The sequence below is a fragment of the Zootoca vivipara genome, chromosome 5, assembly GCF_963506605.1.
Source record: "Zootoca vivipara chromosome 5, rZooViv1.1, whole genome shotgun sequence".
Classification (NCBI taxonomy): domain Eukaryota; kingdom Metazoa; phylum Chordata; class Lepidosauria; order Squamata; family Lacertidae; genus Zootoca; species Zootoca vivipara.
The window spans coordinates 64,807,682-64,834,081 of NC_083280.1; the positions used below are offsets into that span (position 1 = coordinate 64,807,682).

Consider the following 26,400-nt stretch of genomic DNA (forward strand, 5'->3'; position numbering starts at 1 on the left):
AGTAAAGCTGCCTTGGGTGGAGGAGGCATCCATCCTTAAAGGAGTACCACACACACACACACACACACACAGAGCACTATCGTTCTTTGATAAGCAGCAGCAACTATGATGATGCTGAGAGTGGAAGAGCTGGTAGGTACAAAATTCACCTTTCGTAATAACTGCTAAGTTAAGGTTTGTCAACCGTCCAGTTTAATTGTGTGCAGGGTATTACATTCTTCTGCAAATTGTCTCTTATTAATGCGGCGATTTATATCACTGCAAAAAGCTTGGCTGTTCTTTTGGTGGTCGTTTTAACCCATGCCGTGCACGATGACTTGAGCAGATTGTGCTGGGATGTAATTTGTCCAGGTGAGTTTGTGTGGTGGTTAAGAGCATGAGCTAAGAGCTGAAAATCCACCCAATTCAAATCTCAACAAAAGCTGTGGGCTTGCCTGGTGGCTTCAAGCAGGCTGGCATCTCATAGCCTCAAGCTTTAATAGCATTATATCACGAGGTAAATAATGTTGGCCTACCTTACTAAGTTGTAGCGATTACTGAAATGACGTGTGACATGCCTTAACAACATAGGGAAAGTATTAATGAAATACTAAGCATCTTTGCTGAAGAAAATGGTCTAACTTTAGTGTAGTCCCAGAGTGTATAAATTGGATTATGTGCTGTAAATCATTATGCATGTAAGAAAAAAGCTGACCCTACCATAGGAGATACAAGGGACTCTTAAAGAAAAAAAATGTAAGGAAGGAAGGAAGGAAGATCTGCTTAATTTTTTGTCATCTTTTGATCCAATGGGACCTTCAAGGTGGTTCAAAACAAAATATAACAGATTAGGATTGCAGCTCCTAATCTGATAAATTACATGTGATTCAGCTCTTGCCAGCTGCATCCAAATTAGCATCTAGGCAAAGAAACTCGTGAGCATGTTTCCAGCTATGTTTGTGCTGTGCCAAGCACGCAAGCTGGACTCAGAAGTAATTGGGAACAATTCCGGGCAGGATAATAAAGAGCCAAAAGGAGCCGAGTGGCTTAAAAGGCCTCTTCTCACCTCTGATGTTTATAACTGCTATTGATGACAGGAATTAGTAATGAAAGAAGCAAGCACAAGGCAGGATTCCTCTGGACTTGCGGCTTGCTTGAAAGGGTCCAATGAGGGCATTTCCTATCATGATTGTATCCGCTTCACCCAGGAGTTGCCCAGTCTGTCAAGTAAAAGAGACATTTACTGAGTTCACTACTTTGCTAGAGGAGATGTTCGTCAAGCTGCGATAATGCTTGTTGAACACTCTAGTGACTTAAGTCAATGAAAATTGATCAAGGCTGCTATCCCAGACATAAATATCTCACAGCAAGTCAGATGAGTGGCTTACTTCTGAGTAGACATCCCTAGGATTGAACTGTTAAGACTTTGATCCCTCAAAGGGTTGGATCAGATTCTCATATAAAAGCAGATTCCTAACAAATAAATACATCTGAGAAAGAAGTTTGGAAACGAAATGCGTCTGGATCTAAACAACCGCTCAATTTATTTTGTGCATGTAAGGGACCTTTGGACTTGTGATTTTTGACAGCAGGTGCCCACGCTATACGAGGAATTTCAGAATCAGATGGCATAGAGGTCTGCCAGTTAATTGTGGTGGGGGAAAAATAATTTAAAAAACCATTGAGTTTAAGTAAGCTCTTGGGCTTATTCCTATTGGCTCTCAGAATCCCAGTTACCATCCCCAATGCAGCTAAAGTTAGTCAGGAATAACATACATTAGTCATATGCATCTAACTTCCTTCCTTGATTTCAGTGAGATGTAGTCGCTACTATCTTTAGCTTGCTCCAATGCATGCATCACACTGCCTGATTACTGCACACCCAGCACACTTCCAACAGGGAAAGAAAAACACTTGATTTTAAATGTGATGTCCAGAATGCCGGAGGCCACAGATTTACTTATTTATTCCTAACAGACAGGAGAAATTTTGTACCTGGATCCATGCCTGCGGCCCAATAAGTGTCTGGTTAGTTCTGACCAATATGTGAAAGTCAGTCCATCATTCACTGCTTCTGGGCCTTTGACGTCCTTTTAGAGTTGCCAGGTCAACAATGCTTCAGTGTCAGGAGATGGCACAGCTAAGACAATTCTCCTGACTGGGCTTAGATTTCCATCAGCCCCAACCAGTACAACCAGGGATAACTGTACACTGTACAATGATTATTCTCTCTGAGTTGACTGCATAGTAAGTGATAATGTTTAGGTCCAAAACATCGGAAGGGTACCAGGTTGGCTAGCCCTACTTTAGACTTAGCAACCCAACACACCCTTGGCCCACAGCCCCCACGCCTCCAAATCTCCTTTTGCCTGCCCATTTCCTTCCTCCGTGGAGTTCACAGACCCTCCTATCCCTAAGCCCAAATGTGTGGCATTACCCCAGTTTTACTTCCCCCCGGATTTCTCCATTCTCCCACCTGCAACTCTCCAATGCCCATCCCATCCTCAAGTCTTTATTTTTCAGACCACTGTCTCGTCTCTTGACGTCCTCCCTCTCATCCCTGCCCCAAATGGTATTGTAAGTGCCATAAGCTAAAGATAACCCAAGCTGCCTGCTTCAGCTCCCTTATTTCATCCTTCTCCAGCCTGGTTGTTGGACTCCAGCTGTCACCATCCTTGACCTTTGGCCATGCTGGCTGAGGACAATTAGAGTTGGAGTCCAGCAAGGTCTGGAGGGCACCAGGTTGGGGGTGCCCGGTTCCCTTTCCCTCAGGCCCTTTCCCCAAGCCTCACCTCTTTTTCTTTCAGCTCCACTTCCTACTTTGCACCCTTTCTTCAACCTCCTCCTTGCCTCTGACCTTCATGCTTCTTATCTCCCCTACCTGAATACATCTTTCCCGCCACCAACATACTGTCTCTGGGCTATGCGAGGGATGCTAAATTGACAGCTTTTCTTTCCAGATGCTGGGCTATGCACACATTTCTACCTGTTCCCTGAGCATTGGGAATCAGATGAACAACATTCAGTGCCATGATTTCAACTCGCCCACTGTTTTCCGAAAAGGCACCCTGTCTTTGAGCCATCACTTTCACCTCCGTTTCCTCGGTATTTCTCGAGGGCTGCCTGCCCTGCCCTCATGTGTTAGCTCTGCTTCTCAATCTGTCAGAAAGCAAGACGTTGACACTCTTGAACCATTGTTCCTTTGACAGGTGACAGGCAAAAAGGCAGACGGTAGAGACACGGGAGATTTCCTCCCAGAGGACTTCAAAAATGGAGAGTATGAAGCTGCCGTAAGGTTAGAGAAACAAGAGGACCTGAAGACCCTCACAGACCTCTCACTGGCACGACACAATCTGACCTACAAAGAAGAGAAAGCGCTAGAAGCTGAGGTAAAATTGCGTTTCTTGTGTATCTTTTTGCACTTCTGGAACACTGAAGTTTCGAATTCCTGTGGTCTGCCCTCTAACTAAGAAGGTAGTTTAGAAAAATAGAAAGGTCCTTATAGATGTACATTGGAAACCAGTAGAAATATTCCCACCCCCAACCCCCAGGGTCTTGTTACATTGCCAAAATGTTATTAACCGGGACTCAACATATCCCAAAACCAGGAATGAGAGGAGATTAGAATAGGCCACAACTCCCTAGGGAACACACCTGTTTTACATAAAAAAATCCATGCTCTACATACAAAAGTATATTCAGCTAAGAGTGTCACAAACTACAGGATTGGGGAAAAGGTGTCTCTGAAAATCTGGTAAATGGCTACCAGATATGGCTGAAAGCCATGGATTAGATGAACCTTTAGCCAGAGACAAACCAAGACATTTTGGTATCTGAGGCAAAAAGTAATCCCAAATTTCCAGGCAGATGTATCTCCTCTTCACGGGAGATGCTGGGGATTAGGGATGGACAAATCTGTTAATTTCATTTTCTCATTTCCCCACATTTTTTCTGTATCATTTTGTGATTTATATATTTTTTAAAAGTGTTCTCATAACAAATGATCACTTTAATGTAAATGTCTACTATACATATACTTCCATGCAGTTTTGCCTGCTATACATATTCCCCCCAAAACAGAATGCATTTTATATGTTATTTTCAGCAAAATGTGACTTTCTATGCAAACTTTGTCTTAATATATGAATTTACAAGTGAACTGCATTGAAAATTCAGAGAAGTACAATTTTGTAAAGATAGCTTGTGTTTTGGTTTGCACATAAGCCAGTTTGCATTAAAATGTGAATCAAATTTCTCACCCATCTCTGCTGAGACAATTCACAGAGACTTTCTGCATGCAAAGAATGTGTTACCCCACCCCTCACATGCCAAAGACATATTGGGACATCTGGGTTTTCCTCCTTAAAAACATTTTTGCCTTCCGTTTATAAGATACTAGCTGGCCCTGTTGCTGTGGCTCATCCGTGTGATTCCCCCCTCCATGTCCCAACCCATGACAAATCACAACCCCTCCCCCACCCCCGGCTCTTCCCTGCGACTGGTCCCACGGTGTCCTGACCTATCCCGTCCCCTCCTCCCCCTAACCCCCACCCAGGCGAGTCAGTACCTCCATTCGGCCTAGTCTGAAAATGGCTTCGGCCTAGTATGTAAACGGGAGCAGAGGTGCTGTTGAGAGGGAAGGTTTTATAGGTGCAGTACCACTGTAGCTGCCGCTAGAGGGCGCTGGTTTGCAACCTGGTTCTTTTCCCAGCATGCATTTTCATCTGAGTGGTGTGTTTTGAAACATTGGAGTTTTACCTGGCACAGGTGTGACATCTGTCTTAGCAAATTTTATAAGAGCCTTCGGACATTCGCTTGGGATGTTGTATCTAAATTTGAACGCAATCGATCAAGCGGTTTCGGAGAAAAGTGGTTAATAAGCCACATGCCTAGTTTACATTTTTATATATAGAGATAGTCATCTGTAATTGTTTGGTTCAGTGCCCACAGAATTATGCCCATCATTTCAAGCATGGCAACATTATTAAAATCTTCCTCGATGATGACAAAATTTTAAGGTGGGCAATAAAAATAAGATTCCACCAGCCCTCCCTCAAAGATATATGAAAATAGGAAAGACATCACTGGAATTTAAATCCGCAGACTTTTCCTTTGAAGTAACAGATTATTGTGAGCTGGTGATTTAGCATTCTACAGCTTCCCTGGCGATGGATTATTCAAATGAAGAATTACAGAGTAGCGTTAAGTTTAAGGGGATCCAATTTCTACATGGGTTTCTAAGGGTTTTGAATCAACCGCCCCTTTTTGCAATGAAGGTTCAACTTGAAACTTGATCAAGAATCACTCCAAAAAGGAGATATGGTGACTCTGCCAGAGCAACAATCATTCAACATTTGGGGGATAAATTATGTCACTCATTAGCACTTTGTTCTGTGAAAAGCAAGTTGGGTTGTTACTCTACGTTAAAGATGAAGCCTGCGCTTTAAATATAGGCTGACACATATTTATAACTAGAATAACTTCTATTTTTTTTAAATACATTTTATTCCAATTTTCCAAATTCAACAAATTAACAAAACCAATCTTTTATACAAAATCTTATATTCACATCTTTTACCTTGCTCCGCCGAGCTATGACTTCCCCCCCTCCCTTCATGCGGGTTTCTTGTTAATTCCCTTTTTTGCAGTTCCTTTTTTGACATATTGATCAATTCGTAAGGTTTATTTTAATCCTGCGAGAGTTTTTAACGATCTACAGTTTTTCTCCATATAGTCCACATATTTACTCCAGTCCTTTTGAAACCTTGTCTCCCCCTGGTCACGAATCTTGCATGTCAATCTAGCAAGTTCAGCATAGTCCATCATTTTTGTCTGCCACTCCACAATTGTAGGTAATTCCTGTAATTTCCATTTTTGGGCTAACAAAGTCCTAGCCGCGGTTGTTGCATACATAAACAGTGTTTGATCTTCTTTTCTAATCTCTCCTCCCATTATTCCTAACAAAAATGCTTCTGGTTTTTTTGGAAAAGTATATCTAAACATCTTTTTCAATTCGTTATATAAACTTTCCCAAAATCTTTTAACTTTTTCGCATGTCCACCACATATGATAAAATTCACCATCTTTCTCTTTACATTTCCAGCAACTTTTGTCACTAACTAGAATAACTTCTAAGCAACATGTGACCCTGTGTTATGTCTGGATGGTTCCTTAATCACTTACATAGCTGCCAAGTTATCCCTTTTTTAAAGGGATTTCCCCTTATGCTGAATAGGCTTCCTCGCGAGAAAAGGGAAAACTTGGCAGCTATGATCACTTATCCGTCTTGCATTTAAATAACTAATAGCATTTTTCCCCAGCAGAATTTTGACATAACCTCGTGTGGCATTAGAAGCTGAAGTAGCGCCTTTTCTGATTATTTTAACTGTTGAAGGGGATTCCAAGGGATCCTGGAGATTGTATGTTGAAGCTAATATTGTTCCTCATATTGCTCTTATTGGCAGTCACTCACAATGGCTAGTTCAAGTGCCTTTTTTCCTAGGAAGACATGCCGGAATTCCCCATGAACAGTTCCCTTGTTCTCTTAGAATGGCAATAGTGCCCACCTGAGAGGTGCCAGAACTGAGTTCCATTGAGTTCTGGCTGGAAAAAAGAGCCCTGGCTATTTCCACCATAGGAGGCTGTATGACTCTGAATACCAGTTGCAAAGATTCACAAATGGGAGCAGGACATTTACACTCAGTTCCTGCTTGCAGGCTTTCCATAGGCATCTGGTTAGCCACTGTGAGAACAGGATGCTGGAGTGGACAAAAAAAGCGGTCTGGTCCAGGAGGGATCTTCTAATGTTCTTATTTGCTTTTGTTGTTGTTGTTGTTCAGATCAAGAAAAAGAAATTAGAGGCAAGACCAAAACTTGAGAGCTTGGAAGATCTTGAAAAAATCATTCAGCTGAAGAAAAGGAAAAAAATCAAGAAGGTTAAAGTGCCCATTGTAAAGCAGCCCGAGGAAGAAATTAGAGTAAGTTCAGGGGCAAAATAGTCTTCTTTCCTGTCTTTATGAGGTTCCCCCATACTGAACTGAACTAACGCTTATTTCTGTTCTCCACCAGACTGAACCTGTGGATGTTCCAACATTTTTAAAGGCTGCCTTGGAGAACAAGATGCCAATAATTGAAAAATACCTGGCAGACAAAGGAGATCCAAACGTTTGTGATGAGGTATGATTTGTTCAATTCCTGTCCCAAATCTACTATAAGGTGCACATCTTTGATCTTAGCTTTAACAGGCATGGCTTTCCCAAAGGATCCTGGGAGTTGTAGTTTGATGAGGGTAGAGAAGGTTCTCTCTCTTTAAAGAGACTGATCTCTCCCCAACCACTGCTGTTTCCAGATCTCCGTAGGGGGAATGGCTCTCAAACCAGTTTATAGAGGTTTTTATGTCCTCAAAAATTATATTTTAAGGTTAAATTTAAAAACCACCACCACTCTGTTAGTGTTACCTTTTGAAGTAGATACACTTTTCACGGTTAAAGTATTCTGAACTCCCAAGACAGGAGAGCATTGTTTCTTTAAATGGGCATTCAAGCAATAGCAAAAAATCTACTGTATTTCCTTGTTCTTGTCGTGTTTTGTCTTCATGAATTTATGCTGTTTAAATTGTGCTGCTAAAAGAGCCTACTGTAACTGAAGGGTGGCTTATAAATTGACAAAACTAAACAAGTGAAGTACATAAATGCTATACGGGGCTGTTGTTAACAAAAGACTGAAATTATGATTTACCTGGCATTGTATATATATCTGTACATGACACCATACATGGTAACACAAGTGAAAGAGAAAGCCCTGCCTTCTTCAGGAGCATAATTTAAATGGGGGGGGGGGGGAGTTTAGCGAGGCACAAGAAGGAAACGAAAAACTTCACATGTGCATGTCTTGTTTTGGTAAGGGTGGGACGGGCAGGGTTAATTTATGCGTAAAGCGTTTTGAATATTCAACATGCGAAGGGTTGTATGATTTATTTCAAAGCCTTGCAGGTTAAAATTGACCACACTATGACTGTTCCATTTGACAGTACAAGCGCACAGCCTTGCATAGAGCATGCTCAGAAGGGCACCTGGCAGTTGTGGAGAAGTTAGTCGAAGCAGGAGCCCACCTTGAATTCCAGGATATGGTAAGTGCTCATTGGACACATGCAGAGCTCCTTGGGGTGGTTCACACAGACACACGTTTGCTACTCATCCACTGTAACCATCAATAAGCCATGCCTAGCCTGTTGCAGATGGAACCACTATTGCCTCCTGCTATCTCAAACACAAGGCTTTTCTTTTCAATAAAGGTTTTTTTTTTCAAAGTAATAAAACTTTTATCAACAATAACCGGGCACAAGTCTCATCAGGACATGAGTAATTAGGCGCTGAAAACTCACATCATATGTGAACCAGTTGACAAATATTTATAATTATTTTCCTCTGGCGCAGCTTGAATCCACAGCTATTCATTGGACCTGCCGTGGGGGCAATGTGGAAATCCTGAAGTACTTGCTGAACAAAGGAATAAACAGGAATGCTAGAGATAAGGTAAGCAATTATTATTTCCGTTTGAAAAATTGAGGTGGGAATAGTTAAAAGTGGCTTTGCGAGCTGTTTGTACAAGAGGCCCTTTCAGATCCGAGCTTGTTGTTTCTCATCCTGCTTGTGTTGATTATGCCTCTCCCTGCCCTTCCTTTTCTACCAGTTGCTCAGCAGTCCTCTACACGTGGCTGTAAGGACAGGTCAGTACGAATGCGGGGAGCACCTCATCGCCTGTGAAGCAGATCTCAATGCCAAAGACAGAGTAAGTGCATTCCAGATGTGTGAGCTAGGCTGCAAATCCCACCACCCCTGACTATTAGTTATGCAAGCTGGGGCTAAAGGGATCTGGCAGCCCCGGCAACACCTGGGCGGTGGTGGTCAAAGGTTATCCTTTCAGCTGAAGGTCCATTTCCATGGGGCATTCTTTTTCCATATGACATTCTTATTAGGGCAAGCCATATCAAACAACATTCCCATGCAGGAGGAGGGAAAGTGGATGTACAAGCCTTTCCCTCCACAAGGCTACATGCACAGGATAGATAAGCAGCAAGAGTCACAATGCTGCTCAGAGAAGATGCCAATGGGTACTACTGTACATGGGTCCAGCTCTGAGCCCTTCTACCGGTTCCCTCACTGTGAGAAGCGAAGTTACAAGGAACCAGGAAGAGGGCCTTCTCGGTAGTGGTGCCCGCCCTGTGGAACGCCCTCCCACCAGATGTCAAACAGATAGAGAACTACATGACTTTCCAAAGACATCTGAAGGCAGCCCTGTATTGGGACGTTTTCCCAATCGTTCTGCCTGGACACTGAGGTCCAGTACCAAGGGCCTTCTGGCGGTTCCCTCGTTGCGAGAAACCAAGTTGCAGGGAACCAGGCAGAGGGCCTTCTTGGTGGTGGCGCCCGCCCTGTGGAACGCCCTCCCATCAGATGTCAAAGAGAAAAACAGCTACCAGATTTTTAGAAGACATCTGAAGGCAGCCCTGTTTAGGGAGGCTTTTAATGTTTAATAGATTATTTTATTTCATTTTTCTGTTGGAAGCCGCCCAGAGTGGCTGGGGAAACCCAGCTAGATGGGCGGGGTATAATTAAATTATAATACAGCACAAATCACTTCTACAGCATGCTGGTCTGTTTTCAAGGAATGTGCATTATTGCAGGAATGAGGTGCCTATAGCCCTACTGTTTCCGAAATCCACCAACCCCAGCGAGCATAAGCAATAGTGAGGGATGATGGAGGTGCAATGACTTTTGCAGTTTACAGGCTCCCCATTGCTCAGTTAGTGTCTTTAGGGTGGTAAAATAGCAGGTGATTGTGATCTCTCAAGGCAACTTCAGGGAGAGAATAGCAATGGTATTTAACATTCCTTTGAACCACCCATTTCCACTCAGCTTCACAACAGCACACTTACTGGTAAATAATAATAATCATTATCACTATTGGGTGTAAGATGGTGGTGTAATTTATTGAGTGCTTTCACTATTACGCCTGTAGAGCCCCAAAGCTCATTATATTCATTTTTGTCTCCTCTGTTCTAGGAAGGAGATAGTCCTATGCACGACGCAGTGAGACTGAATCGTTATAAAATGATTCGACTCCTGATCATGTATGGTGCCAACCTAAACATGAAGAATGCTGTAAGTATTCCCTAACCCTTTGCAGTTTTCCTAAGTAAGCCATGTTGAGTCTATAAAGAGAATCAGGGCACAAGTTACTAAAATAAAAACACCAAGACGACTGCAGTAGGATTGGATTGCATCTAACTTTTGCTGGTTTCCACGTTTGTAGATTTTGCTGTCCACATTCACTTTCTAGTCTTGAACATTTGTGGTAGCAAATTGACTGGTTGTGAGGAATAGGTGAAATTGGGCAAAGAACGATGCACTTGTAACTTGTTGAATGGAATTAGTGTGTGGGGGATGCACATTCATTGCCCATGCACCACCCTCAAAGTTGACAAGTACCCGGAAAGACATTTTTTAATGCATTTGTCACTTCAAAGAGGCATAAGCAGTCATTATTAAGAGAGCTTCTCACTACCACAACTGCAGAAAGCTAAGTCACAGAAACAGAGGAGAGCAATGATGACTTTTCAAGGGGGTAAAAATTAATGCCGTTTCCCTAACTTTCCTCCATAGGAAGGGAAAACTCCAATGGATCTTGTTCTGCAGTGGCAAAATGGCACCAAAGAAATATTCAACAGCCTGAAGGAGAACTCTTACAAGAGCTCCCCTATAGACACATTCTGAAGACTCAAAACGTCAATGGACTGGACAGTTTCCTTGCAAAAAGCAAGATATCACCAATGTGAAGAGCAGCAGCATTATAAATGCCGCCCACCTTCGCAGAATACAAGCATTTTGTCTTGCTGCCTTTCCACAAGGAACCAAAAGAGGGTCCTGAAATACTTCAAGGGCAGTTTCGAGTGTTGAGATGCCACTGATTTCAAGCTGGTTTATTTATTTCTATTCCATCACTTCTCCCAGAGTGTTTCTTTGCCGATATTTTCAATAAGTCATGTTGGTACTGCTGTTCTATAGAAAAAGACCATCTTACTAATGTGGTAATCTGAACCAGTCATGAGTATTAAGCCCCTTTAAAAACACACACACACAAGCCAACAGGCTTTCAGAGCCTATTAGCAGTGCTTCCCATTAAACCCTCTTTCAATAGGCAATATTTGTTATTGTCACCTGGTTTCTGCTGAATTGCTATTGTCAGAGCCAGCTGTTAAAAAAGCAAAAATCAGAGGGTTGGAGAATAGTAGTGAGAAAGGGGAAAGCAAAGTGGAATAAAGAAAAGGAAGGGCTCTGCTCTTCTGTGGAAGTTTTTAATTCAGGCTACCTGAACTACACAAGAGGCAGCCAACATGGCAGTGTCCTGGTGTTGTGGGATTAAACCTCCCTACCAACTCCATCGACTGGCCATGCTGGCTGGGGCTGGTGGGAATTGGGAGTCTAGGAACCTCTAGAGGCCGCCATATTGGCTACCTCTAAACTGCAGTGTTCAAGACAGGAAGTTGGGCAGATGAAGAGGACAGAATCCAAAGATGAAGAGGAAAAGTTGCTGTTACTGTCGAAGCTCAATATTGTAACAAATGGTAGTGTATATTTGTATGGCTTTTATGTACATTTTGTATTAAACCCTATTTAAACGTTTTAAAAGAAGCAACAGAACCGCTCGCTTTAATCTACCTGAATGTATTATTTCTTCATCTGAAGATGTTACGAGGGATAGAAGATATTGGAGATAAGTGTCTTGGGGAAAAGAAAGTACACCCTCTTTGAATTCTGTGGTTTTACATATCAGCACATAATAACAACAATCTTTCCTTGGCAGCTCTTAAAATTAGGTAAATACAACCTCGGATGAACAACAATGCATGGCATATTACACCATGATTTATTCAACAAAAATAAAGCCAAAATGTCCTCATCAAAAACTACTTTCCTGAGGTCCGGATTCTATAGAAACTTACCACCAGACCATTTGATAACCGATAAAGCTCACGTAGCATCTTAGTGGAATTAGAGGAGGAAAAGTCAGTGGCAAGAGGACACACACACACTTTGCAAAGTAAACATTTCTGATTGATTCTTAGTTTACTCAGAGATCAAAGCCAAGCCCAATCAGTTCTGCCAAGGCAAGAGTTTCAGGCGGCGATGCACGTCAGTTGCAAAATAAATATGAAATACTTTTGAAGCTGTAACAGCAACACCTGAAGCTACTTGGTAATAAGCAATCCTGATGGCATTTGCAGGCATTCCTGTTGAGATTCAGGGCCACAGCCCACGAACAGCCATTCCTTTATCTTTTGAACCGCTCTGAGATCTTCCAATGAAGGGCGGTATATAATAATAATAATAATAATAATAATAATAATAATAATAATTGGTGGCACCAGTGAGCAGGCCTTTGGGACACAACGTAGTTGCAATTCAAATCCTTTCAAACTCTTTGCTAGGCTGCTATTGGGGGGGGGGTCTAATTAGATGCAAGGGAAGCCCAGCCCAAGTGCTAGAATGTACAAAGCTCAGAGAGAGCATACATTGGTGCTGAGAGGAGAATTAGGGGGAATTTAAAGTGGAGAAGCAGAAGGACCAGGGCTGAGCACTCCCTTCCAAAACCACCTGCCCTCACTTGATTTCCTCCTGGGAAGGCTTGCTTCTGGCCTTGGATCCTAGTCGGAAGAAAAGCGGCACCATTCTGCTAACCATCCCTTCTCTGCATGAAATTGCCTCTGCCCATCCTCCCCCACTCTGTCTCCTTTGGACGGCAACCTGTGTTCCAGAGCACAGTTCTGCTACTGTCATAACGAGCAGATCCTTTTAATTCAAACCCTTAATTTAACGCAATAAAAAGAAAAGCTCGTAGAACTTCTCTTCCCCCTCACCCACCCACCTTTGGGGGAGAAAGCCAATTGCTGCCGTGCCTTAGGAAACTGAAGATAAAAGGGCCTCACGTGGAAGAATAGACATTCCAAGATAATGAGACAGAAAGAACCAGCCAAGTCTTAATTCCCTTGTTCCTGTCAAGGTGAAGATGGCTGTTGCAGTTTCAGCTGGGCAGCCAGTAAGCAGTGTCTTATTCGTGTAGGCAACAATCTTGTTAGTCAATGGCAGAGGGCCTTCTCGGTGGTGGCGCCTGCCCTCCTATCAGATGTTAAGGAAATAAACAACTATTTGACTTTTAGAAGACACCTGAAAGCAGCCCTGTTTAGGGAAGGTTTTAATGTATAGTGTTTTTTAATATTCTGTTGGGAGCTGCTCAGAGTGGCTGGGGACCCCAGTCAGATGGGTGGGGTGTAAATAAATTATTATTATTATTATTATTATTATTATTAGGCCCCTTGCTCAGGATGTGAAACAACCACTGTGCATGTTCAAATAGTTTTGAGGGGGGAAGAAATACATCAGGCAATGGGTACTATACTCATCCACAGGTGTGGATAGGAAAATGGCAGACCATGCTAAAGAAAAACATTGAAATTTACCAGTGGTGCAGCAGGTTTGTTGCCGTTCCACAAACAGCTAAAAAAGTAGAAGCAACAGCAGTGGAAACCACTCTAGTTGCACCACACCTAATGCACGTTGCCCAAAGTGTTCCAGATGGTCAGCTCTCCCTACTATAAACACAGATAAGGAACGGCTAGCAAACGTACGATCTCTGCTCCCACTGCAGAGCACGCAACTTTTTTTCCCCTGGGCACAAACAACAGAATACGCTCACAGCTCTGCTGTTTGGAATTCACAGTTGCAACTTGTGACTTTAATTCAGTGCCCAGGTGCCAGGGAAACTATGCAATCATTTGTGTGTGTGCGCGCGCACGAACTGATTTGATAGTGATCAGGGCGATTACGCATCTATGGAGATTTGAGTCCTAGAAACTTACCGAACAACAGGGTTGGTAAAAATAAAACAAGTCTTCAGCACAAAAGGCTTCATCATAAGAGAGAGTGTCCATAATCTCCCATTCCTATTCCACTGGGAAGCCAAGGAGGAATGTCATCTTCAAGGTGCAACATTATCTTCTGTCCTGGCGTCAAATCGTAAAGCACCCTATTCTCATCAAGCCACACAACTGGGGTATTTTAGAGGTTTGGGGGTTGTTGGGCTCCCCTGAAAAGAGCCTTCTTGTCACAAAGCTGTCTTGGCTTTTTTACTGACTGGAGTAGTCTCATCTTCCTCCGTGGCTCGAGTTTTTTTCTTGGTGTACACTACGCCAGAGGCAGTCTTCCGGGCTTCTGAAATCAAAACGGAGGGGGACATTTAGAAAGGATCCCTGAATTATTGCAAAACGGCAAACGGAACGAGGCACGGCTAAGAGCACAAGGCAAGGGCTCCACACCACTGTGCTATAGCGACTTCAACCAAGGAGGCCACACCTGTACAACTAAGGGAGCGGATCTATTGCAGTGGCAACTGCCACCCTCACCATCATGGCAGCGTTTTGCTATCAAAAAAGGGACCAGATGGATGCTGAGCAGATGAAATGCGGCACATGAACAGACCCATACAGGTATGTCAGCTATAACCAAGCAAGATAGGCAGCCTTTGCATCATTATTAACACTACCACTAATTGGGCAGGTGAACAGGGCAAGTCAACCGGCTCTTGCAAGATGCCCTAGAAACTAGGTCAGCACAAACCATTCTGCGCACTTCCGAGCTCCGCAGACCTATAAAGTCAAAGCACTTATTTGGAACCATTTAAGTGAAGGCAGGGCTAACACATCCCCTGCTCACTCAGGACAGGAGTCTAGGCCAGGAACCTGTGGCCCTCCAGCTGTCATTGGGACTCTAAAACTCCCCTCAGCACCAGCCAGCATGGCCAAACGTCACAGATGAGGGGAGCTGTGCTCCAACAACTTCTGAGTGCATCGTGCCAAGCAATCCTAGTCTAGGGAACACGGCGTTTTAAATGCCGAACTGTAACAAAACCAGGCAAGGTGCTCTGTCACCGTTTATACCGCTCAGAGTGAGGGCTTGGGTGGCTGGAGGGCGTGGGGGAAAGATGTTAAGCTACTCAAAAGCCACAGAGTGAGAATCTGTTGGCACAGAGTGCGGCCCACTTTGTGTGATGGACAGAGAAGGAACAGGTGGGCTGCATTAAGTGGAAAAACCGGGTGGGAACTGCTGCTCAAACCACCGGTTGTTTATTCTGTTTCAATCTGCTTGAATGTTTTGTTTACTTTTACCTTGGTGTTTGGTTAAATTGGAAATAATTTATTTTGATGCTGTGGTTTTGCTTGTTTACCTTATTGTAGATTGTTAAGTTGTTTCTTGGACCTGTTTATATGATTCTGTAATTTATGTATCTTGTTTCCCTCCCTGTGACTTTTCCTATGACTTCTGTTCCCTGCTTTGGGGCTGAACACATTCATTGAAGACAGGTATAATAAAGCTAGAGTTTTACATTAGCGCAGGTATACTATTTTTTCATTGTGATTTTAATATGTTACAATAAGCCCACATTGCGCTTTTTAAATAGACATTATGAAAACATTGCTTAGATTTGCTAACTTTGGACATTCTTGCAAATACGTTCGTTATCCCAGTTACTGTTCCAGCTTACCCCCATGAAGCAGGACTCCTCGGCTGTTTGTAGAAACTGCTGCCTTGGCATTGCTTTCAGACAGGCCAAACAGCCACCCTCTTTCCACTTTCGTTAAGGAGGGCAAAATATGCTTGAGGCATAGCTAAGCACAGCTCCTCTACCAACCTACAAAAGCTACTGTGGTACACAGGACAGAGTATTGAAGTTGTCAAAGTTCAGCATGTTCAAATCAATCTTTCAGTCTCAGCTCCCCAGATACTGCGAGGACGGAAATCAGAATAACCCGTCTGACAAAAGTGCTCGTCAAATTAAAGGGGTGGGGAATCTGCAGCCCTCCTGATGTTGGTAAGACCACAACTTCCCCCATTCATTGCTATTTGGCTCCATCTCCCAGCCAGCATCATCTAGGGCCACAGGTTGGCCACACCAATATTTTAACTTGGGGTGGCTGTGGCACTATATTCCAAACAATGACCTGAACCATTTAGCTGCTTCTCTGGTCACAGGTGTTTAAATACAGATTCATTTTCAAGGTTAGCTAGCCAGGTTGGGATCTTTCTGTTCATTAAGTATTTTTGATGCAACAACCAAACATCAGAACCGAAACATCAGCACTAGACACCTGTGGTTCCAGTCTCTTAAGGTTCTGCATGACTACAGTAAGCTAGTATACAATAGCACCGAGTGCCAGAAGTATATATATTACACTTGCAGCATTCACAGGATACTGCACACAAAGCATTGGGAGACTGTTCTATTTATTGGCTGCCCAACAACAAAAAGGAATCTCGGGGCACCGGAGGGGGGTGTTCTAAACTTTCTTAGAATGCCTTATCTTAACTGGCAACCCTTGCCCATTATTTTAGTAATATTATGGGTTGGGTCCTCTGTTTTCCACTTTGTTATACAGTCATACCTTGGGTTAAGTACGCTTCAGGTTGAGTACTTTCAATTTAAGTACTCCGCAGACCCGTCTGGAACGGATTAAACCACTTTCCATTACTTTCAGTGGGAAAGTTCGCTTCAGGTTAAGTACGGACTTTCAGAACCAATTAAGTACTTAACCGGAGGTACCACTGTACCCGTGTGTGTATTGTATTGTTTTTAAAAAAAGGCTTTTAAAAGAGAAAATCTTGAATGTCGCTCCCAACCCCAAACTATCAATCTGTCCTTGCTGAATCCTGAAGGTCCACTGTCAGCCAGGACCCATTTGCTTCACTGTGCAAGAAAACCCCATGAGATGATTTCCCCCCTTCCCTCCCTAGTCCTTCTCTTTTTCAGTTCCGTGCTCCCTCTACACCACCCTTTGCAGACACCCTCCTTTTCAAATCACTGCTCTGTCTTCCTCCTCCATTTCCTTCAGCTACTTTCTCACCCTCCTAGCACTGCCTCAGCCTCACACCTTGTCTCCTGACATCACTACACAGCCCTTCCTCGTCTCTGGGCTCTCTTGCGTTATTTCCTCTCCAAACAAACTGACCTTTCACTCCTCTCGCAAAGAGCAGGATCGTTTACGAGCATTCTGCTGCAGACAGTTTTACCCTTTAAAGGAGAGTCTGACGGCTCTATCTCAGGCAGCGAAGTTCTGAAGGTCCTAACAAACACACTTGAAAAGGATACAGGTTAGCCACATCATACGGACCTCGTAGTTGTAGAGGCTGCAACGGAAGAGAAAGCCATTACGCATGCGGATGCTAGGTGACAAATACACAATTGTATACACCAGGGCAGTGTTCTTTGCCCTTGGGTCCCCAAACGAAGCTGGACTCCCAACCCCCATTGGTCTGAGTCTGCCTGGTCAACGGCCAGGGATTAGCCGTGCCTAGGAGTTGCTAGAAAAAACACAAACAAATACCGAATTTTGGGTAAAGGCTTAGTTGAGTTTCCCCAAACGAAATGGAGTGTGTGGGAAGACATGTATGTGCAAATGCTGCTTGGTTAGCAAAAGATAAATACAAAGGGATGACCATTCAAAAGGAACCCAGGAAGCTACCAGAGTCAGATCCTAGGTACATTTAGCTGAGTGTTGTTTTCAATGACTTGGAAGCAGCTCTCCAGGAGTTTAGAAAGAAAGTAACCCCAGTTCTAATGGGAGATGCCATGGATCGAACCTGGGATTTTCCGCATGCAACCCAAGTCCTCCAATGAAACACGAATGTGAAGCACCCATTAGTCATTGCAGGATCCCCACCCCTCTCTCTCTTACCTTTTCTGCTGCACTGGATAAAATTATATTCTAGGAAATAAGGCAACACAAAAAACCAATTAGTGGAAGTTTCTGAACGCATTCTCTTTCTTCTTCGAAAGGCTTCCCCCAATGCAGAACCAGCATGTGGACACAAAATGGCACATTATACACACACACACACACACACACACACACACACACCCTCTGAGCAGCCTTGTGCACTGCAGTGTACAATTCACTGTGCAGATCTCACTGGGAAGCAAACATGCCATATGCACCTTCTCCACAAACTAATGAAGAACACGTTGGGGGGGGGAGATGAGTTCTTTCCAACAGCACAGAACCCATTCTCTGTGGCTTTCAGGACCTATGCAATATTTAGCATCTTAGCTGAAGCAGGAGAAAGGGGGAGGGGGTTGGTCTACCTGAGAAGGGGTGGGGAACACTGGGTCCCCCAGATGTTGCTGAACTACAATCCCCATCATCATTGGTCACCGGGCATGTTTGCAGGGGCTGATGGGAGTTATAGCTCAGCATCTTAAGGGTCTAAGGTCCCCCTACTCAAATCTTATAATATCCCAAAGTTGTGGATTACTCTTAGGAGGGCAGCAGGCTATGTATGCACCATGCGGTTAAAACAATAACCCCAAACACTTTCCTGTTTTAAATAGGTAGGAAAGAAAGCAATGGAGGACGTCTTTTCTTACTCTTACTCTCCACAACCTCCCCCATGCCAAAAAATAGCCTTAAAAATGCTGAGGTTCTGTTCTGACAGAGAGGGAAGGTTTCACAGAGGCTAATGAAAAGCTTCCTCTTCCTGAAACCTTCCCCACCGGAGCCCCAAACAGCATTTCAAGGCTCCTGTTTTAGGATGGCCCAAATTCTGCTGAGAAGACACTCTTGTTAAGGGGCGGTGAAAGGAGTGACCCAGACATCCCCCCTCTCTCCTTCCTTCAACAGGCAATCTGATGTTAATCGTTTGCCCTCCTTCAGGAGTTCCGCAGCTTTTCCGAGAAAGTTTGCAAAGCCAGAAACATATCAGTCACACCGAGCTCTCAGACAGCAATCATTTGCTGCGATGATCGAAAACCAACAGAAGGAAAAAGGGGAACAGTTCAACCTGCCTATTCTTAATTCAAAACAACATTAACTGGAAGGGGGGAAAAGTTCCGATGAAAAAGAAATGGGGCAAACCTGCGTGTTTTTAGCCTCACCTTCCCTCGGCAGATCTGCATCAGGCTGAGTGCATTTGAAACCGTGTATCTTCTCATTGTGGAGTCTTTGATGGCAGGCACATAAGTAAGTTCAAAGTAGATGCCTCGATCTATTGCCTTCACATGAAAGGAAAGCAAACAGAAGCTGAAGGGAGTGTGAACACAGTCAACGTCTCACAGCTATTGCATATTATTGATGTGTTTTCCTCGCTGTTCTCCGCCAAAAAGCAGAGTCACTCAGTGGGACAAAGTTAACGGCTCTCTAGAAAAACAAAGGTCTCTCCTCCTCCTCTGATACACATAACATAAAAAGGACACTGTATTCCATGCTCACGCACTTGGGATTTCCAAACTGTAAAGTGTTTGGCAATTCCACACCTCTGCAAATCTGGTATTGCTTCTTCTTCTTAAAAAAAGTTTCAACAGGAGAATTTGGATTTTGGCAGGGTGTATGAAAGTCCAAGCAGTGCCACAAAACCTCATGCTCACCTTGTTAATTAATTAATGCTATTTATATACTGCTTAATTACTGTAGAATTCCATCCATTATTATTTTATCTGCCCAATCAGAATGAATTTCAGGAACCAAAAAGTCATATTGAAAAATACGAATTTCGAGCTGCCTGGCCCCCAAATGGGCAACTAGGCATTCCGTTTTGGCAACTGTAACCCTGGTTTCAAGAGTCCATTGTGTGCCTGGGCTTATATATCTGTGTTTCTAACACGATACCTGATCCTCTTCTCCACAGAGGACAAAACTGCTAATGGACAAGCAGAAAAACAAAAGGAGAAAGAAGAGGAATGTCAGAACTGCGCACGACATTTGCAGGCCACCTTACCACATTCACAGAGGGTCTCTTGATGTAGAAGGGCAGCTTTTCTGTTACGTTGATGCACACAATATCTACGTCTAAGGTTGTGCAGGCCACCTGTATTGCAAATTTGAAAGCAGAGGGTTACTTGGCGGACACTGACATCCTTGCATAGTTTCCCTACAAGTTCTAGTATTATGCCCTGCAGCAGGAGAGCTGACAGGAAAGCAATTGTTGCCCAAGTGTCAAGGAAAGAGTTAGCATCCAAGGACTCTACTCCAGACCATAGCTGTCAAGTTCTCCCTTTTTTAAAGGGAAATTCCCTTATGCTGAATAGGCTTCCTCGCGAGAAAAGGGAAAACTTGGCAGCTATGCTCCAGACCAGAGATAGGGTAAGCTGTGGCCTTCTAGGCGTGGCTGAATAGTAGCTCCCATCAGTCCTCACCAACATTGTCAGCTCCTATCTTCATAGGATGGAAATAAGCAGTATTACTGGATGACTTCTATTCTGTACGTTGATTACTCTTAGTTGAAAATTTAAGGGTTTCGTTGAAGCGAGAACTGAGTGGATTGGGTGGGTGTACAGAGAGCTTGGTAGTTGAATCAAGTGTATTAGGGGGCTGTTGTGTTTACATTATAGTTTTGTGTATGTGATTTTGGTGACGGTATGATTATGTGTCTCTTTTTATAAGATGTATGAGATTTCCAAGATATTATACTGTAATTATGCTGCATTTGGATGTTTTCCACAGGATCTGCTTTTGTGGCTCTTGTCTTTACAAATGTACATTGTCTAAAAACATTTATTGCTGTTTAATTACGTTACTTAAAATGTGGAGCCGGTGTGAGGTACAGAATGCAGAATCCGAATTGCATTTCTTATATCGGTACTATTTTGCTGAGATATACCAAGCTGCTTAGAGATTTCAGTTGATATGCGAAGCAGGTATATAAACTAAACGAAGCCCAAGAGCACCTGGGAGACCACAAGTTTTTCATCCCTGCAATAGACCTAGTGTTTTCTTCCAGCATTGCATGTTGGAGGTCAAAGCGGAAGGGGGTTAATCAGAACAGCATTCAAAGAGCAGAGATCTCATATGCTTGAGGATGGTTATGTAAAACCCTGGAGCAAACTGTACCTCTAACTGCTGGGAGGAAGGAAGGAAGGAATATTTCTGGGCCAAAAGATGAGGGAGGTTCTCTTTGAACAACTCGCTGAGCGGCAACGCCCACCACACGTTCTTCACGAGTCCCAAAACTTTGGGGAGGTAGTCTAACTGAGAGGAAGGAACGCAAAGGAGGAATCCAACTAAAAAAGGTTGTGTTCCAGAGAATTTGAAAAGCACATACACTCCCTTCATAAAATATAGTATATCCATGGGCTTTCCCCTCTTGAGCGTCACATACAGTGATCCTTACAATAACCCTGTAAGGCAGGACAGCACTGCAGAAGAGAGGCTAGGATAGAGGATGTAGTTTGGGCCAAGGACACTCAGGGAGTGTCTAGGGCAGCGTTAAAGCTCGACCGCCAGCAACTTCCTTGCCACCAGAAAGAAAACTCAGCTGATTGAATCTGCATCAGCCAGGGACACAAAACTCACAAGAAAGGGAGTTCTTCAAACTGCAGCAGCAGCAGCAACAACAAAAAAGCCGGCCCACATCCGTCCGGAACAATGATGCTAGAAAACTTAATCTCTGGCTTAACTTAACTCGTAGGAAAAATACGAAGTATGCACAGAGAAAAGAAAACCCTGGGGTAGGGGTAAGGGCAAGGTGGGGAGAATTCTTAAATGTGGCCTATTATTCTTGCAAAACTATTTCCTTCCTTTAACAAGAGGCAACACTGCCATCTGCTGGATGGATAGAGGAGTGCTCTCCATACCAAATATACCGCTTGAAAACCCAACTACCCTGTTTCCCCTATTTTAAGACGTAGTCATAAAATAAGCCATAGCAGGACTTTTTAAGCATTCAAGGAATATACCCCGAAAATAAGGCACAGCAGCAATGCCGGCCACGGCAGGAGGAGGAAAAAAATAAGACATCCCCTGAAAATAAGCCATAGTGTGTGTTTTTTAAAAGGAAAAATAAATATAATACGGTGTCTTATTTTCGGAGAAACACGGGTAGTTCCTGTCCCAGTGTGCAAATGTTGTGCGTTTACAGTTTAAAAACCCCATATTGTTGCTAGATAAATAATAGCAGTATTTTTTCTCTTGCCTTGGCATTCGCCCGAGAAGCAATGTTCAGTGAAATCTCTCCTCAAATCGGAAGGAACAGAAATCTGCGTTACATCGCTGCTTGTCAATCACTAGAAGCAGCAGCAGTAGTAATAGCATGCATGTAACACTGCAGGATGCATTGTGGGTATAAACCTTCTTGCAGTGACAAAGGCAAAAGGTTGGGACAATGGACGTGACTCCGACCTCTGTACAACAGGCTGCATTTCAGTCAGGCGAAAGGAGTCAGAGATTCTCACGCAGGAGAGCAAATAGGAGTCACTCTCACAGTTCAAGGCCCTTGAGGAGGCAGAGAAGTGAAGGGGGTAGCCTAGAGAGAAGGCCGGTGGCCTGGGGAGAGTCTCAGCAGCTGGATACGAGGTCTGAAGTGCCAAAAGTGGCCTACAGGCACCAAGCTTCCCAGCCCCATATAGCACTTTGAACACTTCAAAGCCCTTCACAAATGTGTTTGGACAACAGTATCTTGGCTTACTAAGCCAATATGAAGGAAGCACGTGACCGGCTACAGTTTTCTGTTAAGTCCAGTCCAGGAAACTGTGGTTAATAGTTTCAGGACGAGCCAGGATATGAAGGCAACGTCATCCAATAGCTTTGAAACCTGGCTCGTTTTGAAGCTTTTGACCATAGTTTCCTGGCTCACACGTAATGTGAAACAATGGGTAATACCCACCAAGTCCTACTTGGAGGACATCCGTCAAAAACTATGGGCCTAAGTGGGCTAGCATTGCCTTGCATTGCACTCCATAATTACTTTTCTGTTTGTTCCTTCGCTCATGTGAAGGGATGAACAAAGCTGGGGTGTGCAGGGGCACAACGCTTGCAAATATCTTGGCTTATTAAACAGAGATAAAATTGGACACACTCAAAGGTTCTCGGTGATCTTACAAATCACCCTGCAAAGGATGATATTACAAGCAGAGGACCAAGGTTGAGAAAACAAGAGTTACGTCCAAAGCGTTCATGACCAATAAGAGACCTGAATACATGCTCCAGAGAAGCGGACACGGAGCAATGGATTCAAACTACAAGAAAGAAGATTCCACCTAAACATTAGGAAGAATTTCCTGACAGTAAGAGCTGTTCGACCGTGGAATTTGCTGCCAAGGAGTGTGGTGGAGTCTCCTTCTTTGGAGGTCTTTAAGTGAAGGCTTGACAGGCATATGTAAAGAATGCTTTGGTGGTGTTTCCTGCTTGGCAGGGGGTTGGACTGGATGGCCCTTGTGGTCTCTTCCAACTCTATGATTCTATGATTCCTAGCTTCCAACGCCCTACAACATTTGCCAGTGTGCAATTCATATTGACTAGCCTTTGGGGCCTAATTTGGCCTGCCTGACACCTGGAGTTGGCTTACCAGGCAAATCACAGCCAACTTTCCCACCTTCAAGCCGTGATTAGAATGAAGGAATCCAGGAGCACACTTGAAGCACACTCCTGATTCCATCTTTGAACTGCTGGCTTGAATTCAACTCTTCAAGGAAAGGGATCTTCCTCATCAGATGCAGCTTGAGCTGTGGCCACCAAGGAAAAATGTCCCGTTGGGTCATCTGACACCACTGTGATGTCAGATGACTGACAGGCAAGCAGCATTCGGAGGGCCGGTCTTAGCAAAAACACAGAGCGAGTCAATAATCTACAAGTGCCTTGGGGAGAGTCACTCTCGGGCATCAATCCCTGAGCTGCTCATTGGCAGACCTGAGATCCACAGCAGCAACTACACCACATGAAGAAATAAGTGCCATTAGCTGCTTCTGAGTTTTTGCAACTTCTTTCACAATTCAAATGCTCGGGGGACGGGACAATTTTTAAAACTTACATGAAACAGTTTTCCACTCTTAGGAAACACAGCAAAGATGTCGTAAAATTTTATGTTGGTAGATGTCGATCTCTAGGGCAGAAAAAAAGAAAACGAAGTGTGTCATTTAAAAAAAACCATTTATCAGACTAGCCATTTAAAGGTAAAGGTACCCTGACAGTTGTCCAGTCGCGAACGACTCTGGGGTTGCGGCGCTCATCTCGCTTTACTGGCAAAGGGAGCTGACGTTTGTCCGCAGACAGTTTTTCCAGGTCATGTGGCCAGCATGACTAAGCCACTTCTGGCGAACCAGAGCAGCACACGGAAACACCGTTTACATTCCCGCCGGAGCGGTGCTGTCAGGGCGGTTGCTGGCTACCCTCGAGCAACGACGCTCCAAACCATCTTATCTTTAAGGCTTTTATTGTGAAAGCTATTTACAATGCAAGAGCTTCATGAAAACATGTCTACTCAGTGCTATCAGATTCTCCCAATGGCGCTTTTCGGCTCCTCCCCCAGCAGAGTAGTTTGGGGACCCCAAATCTCCTCCCCCTGCGTTTGCGAGCCGTTGATCGCCTCAGTTCCGGGGTGAATTTGAAAGGACGCCCCTCTGCTGTTTCCCCGCTGGAACTTTCTGCTGGCCCCTCCTTCCTCTCTGATATCACAGACTGCAAGAAGGGCTCTTGTATGCTGCCTGAGCCCCGGTCCGGTCCGCTCACTTCCTCCTTCCTGTCCTTTCGCTGCTGTCTGAGCCGCTAGAGGAGCTGGATTTGATGGGGGGTGGCTGCTCCCTGTAAGCCCACCCCCTTACAGGTACCTATTTATCTACTTGCACTTTGACGTGCTTTCGAACTGCTAGGTGGGCAGGAGCTCGGAGAGAGCAACGGGAGCTCACCCCGTTGCGGGGATTCGAACCGCCAACCTTCCGACTGGCAAGCCCTACGCTCTGTGGTTTAGACCACAGCGCCACCCACCTCCATTTAAGCTGGTGCTTTAAGCCTGGACACAGCCCAGCTCAGCCAATGCCCCAACAAACAGCAGGGAACTGTAACTGAAGGGACCGGAAGAAGCTGCTTGTAGTCAACATGTCTCCTCCAGCACTTTAAATCCAAGGCACTTTCTCTTGGCTCCTGTGCTGTGCTAACAGAACTGGAGGCAAGCAAAGCAAATGCCTCTGTGAGTGGGCACATTTGCACAGTCCTGTTAAATTTGGTTTACCAAGTAAACCATGGTAAATTGGGTTCACCATGGTGTGCAAGCGAGTCCAGTTTTTCCAGTGCTCATGAAGCCAGATTGTCGGCTAATCCATCCAACATTGGCTAGATGCAGGCCTTTTTTCATCTGGCATGGGACCTCACTAACTCCAGCTACAAAAAAAACCTGAAGCTGCTTCTTCTCTTAAGTTTCCGATGATTCTGGAGCATTTATTACTCAAGAACTATGGATTTTCTTTACTGTCTGCAAATTTTACTAGACTTTTAAAAAACTACATATTTAGACATTGGGGGGGCCATTCAAATTTCTGGTGGAAGAGAGTTCCAGAGGCCAGCAAAGTTGTAGTCTATCACTATAAAGCACAACAGATTCTAAGCTACTCTTCTTCTTCTTTCTATGAAATAGAAAAGGATGTGAACTGCATCATAAGCTTACTAGAATATTGCAGTGTGATGGATCAGAAACAACCAGCGTTAGCCTCGATAAAATCTTAATTGGCTTGGATTTCCCCTGCAAAGAAGAAGAGAAGCAGCTGTGAGGGAAAGGAGTGAAACAGAAACCTTGGCAACAAGCCTCCTACTCATCATTAATACAAAAATGAAGAATGATGCTGTGTTCAGAATTGGTGCCCACACAAATCTTGTATCTTTGCCCTTTCTTTAATTTGTCAGGAGTGTTGGTAACCTAGGTCTATTTTTAGTCAGACAAAAGGGCTATAACTGTGCTGTTCGTAGTCAAGTAATAAGCCCTTACACAAAGGCCTCAAGGACTCTCCTCCTGCTGGAGAAGACTCAGTTTTCACTAAAGACGCTTATAACTGCTGCAGTTAAGCAGCTCCTTGCTTACAAGCCCACTTCTACTAACAACTTCTCCCAGAATTACCCTTAATTTGCAATCCATCAATGGAAAGCGAGACAGTTGACCATTACTGCTATTTACCCCCCCCCCCCCGGTTGCCTTGTTGCAATGTGCTCTATGTGGGGCTACCTTTGAAGGTGACCCAGAAACGACAACAAATCCAGAATGCGGCAGCTAGACTGGTGACTGGGAGCGGCCACCGAGAACACATAACACCTGTCTTGAAAGACCTACATTGGCTCCCATTATGTTTCCAAGCACAATTCAAAGTGTTGGTGTTGACCTTTAAAGCCCTAAATGGCCTCGGTCCAGTATACCTGAAGGAGCGTCTCCACCCCCATTGTTCTACCCGGACACTGAGGTCCAGTGCTGAGGGCCTTCTGCCAGTTCCCTCACTGTGAGAAGCCAAGTTACAGGGAACCAGGCAGAGGGCCTTCTCGGTAGTGGCGCCCACCCTGCGGAACACCCTCCCACCAGATGTCAAAGAGATAAACAACTATCTGACATTTAGAAGACATCT

At 44.1% G+C, this 26,400-nt stretch overlaps 2 protein-coding genes across 3 annotated transcripts in view; one reads left to right on the forward strand and one right to left on the reverse strand.

Annotated features, from left to right (window-relative positions):
- ANKRD1 (ankyrin repeat domain 1) lies at positions 1 to 11,669 on the forward strand. The gene is made up of 9 exons (XM_035137851.2): positions 1 to 132; positions 3,189 to 3,368; positions 6,819 to 6,956; positions 7,048 to 7,155; positions 8,009 to 8,107; positions 8,415 to 8,513; positions 8,671 to 8,769; positions 10,044 to 10,142; positions 10,644 to 11,669. The coding sequence occupies exons 1-9, from the start codon at positions 106 to 108 to the stop codon at positions 10,752 to 10,754; spliced, it is 960 nt and encodes a 319-aa protein (XP_034993742.2). The 5' UTR covers positions 1 to 105; the 3' UTR covers positions 10,755 to 11,669.
- Positions 6,756 to 26,400, reverse strand: part of RPP30 (ribonuclease P/MRP subunit p30) — a 24,550-nt gene continuing 4,905 nt past the window's right edge. The window contains exons 4-12 of one of the 2 annotated variants that reach the window (XR_004693889.2): positions 25,458 to 25,532; positions 23,829 to 23,900; positions 19,803 to 19,892; positions 18,964 to 19,080; positions 17,768 to 17,797; positions 17,182 to 17,219; positions 15,580 to 15,659; positions 13,898 to 14,249; positions 6,756 to 6,887 (exon numbers count right to left, since the gene is read on the reverse strand). Coding sequence is in view for 1 of the 2 variants with exons in the window: in XM_035137853.2 (XP_034993744.1) it covers positions 14,143 to 14,249; positions 15,580 to 15,659; positions 17,182 to 17,219; positions 17,768 to 17,797; positions 18,964 to 19,080; positions 19,803 to 19,892; positions 23,829 to 23,900; positions 25,458 to 25,532 (609 nt within the window). In the remaining variant the exon portion in view is untranslated. Of the gene's footprint in view, positions 6,888 to 11,787; positions 14,250 to 15,579; positions 15,660 to 17,181; positions 17,220 to 17,767; positions 17,798 to 18,963; positions 19,081 to 19,802; positions 19,893 to 23,828; positions 23,901 to 25,457; positions 25,533 to 26,400 lie in introns of those variants that run through there. The other variant, XM_035137853.2, reaches the window with a different exon arrangement.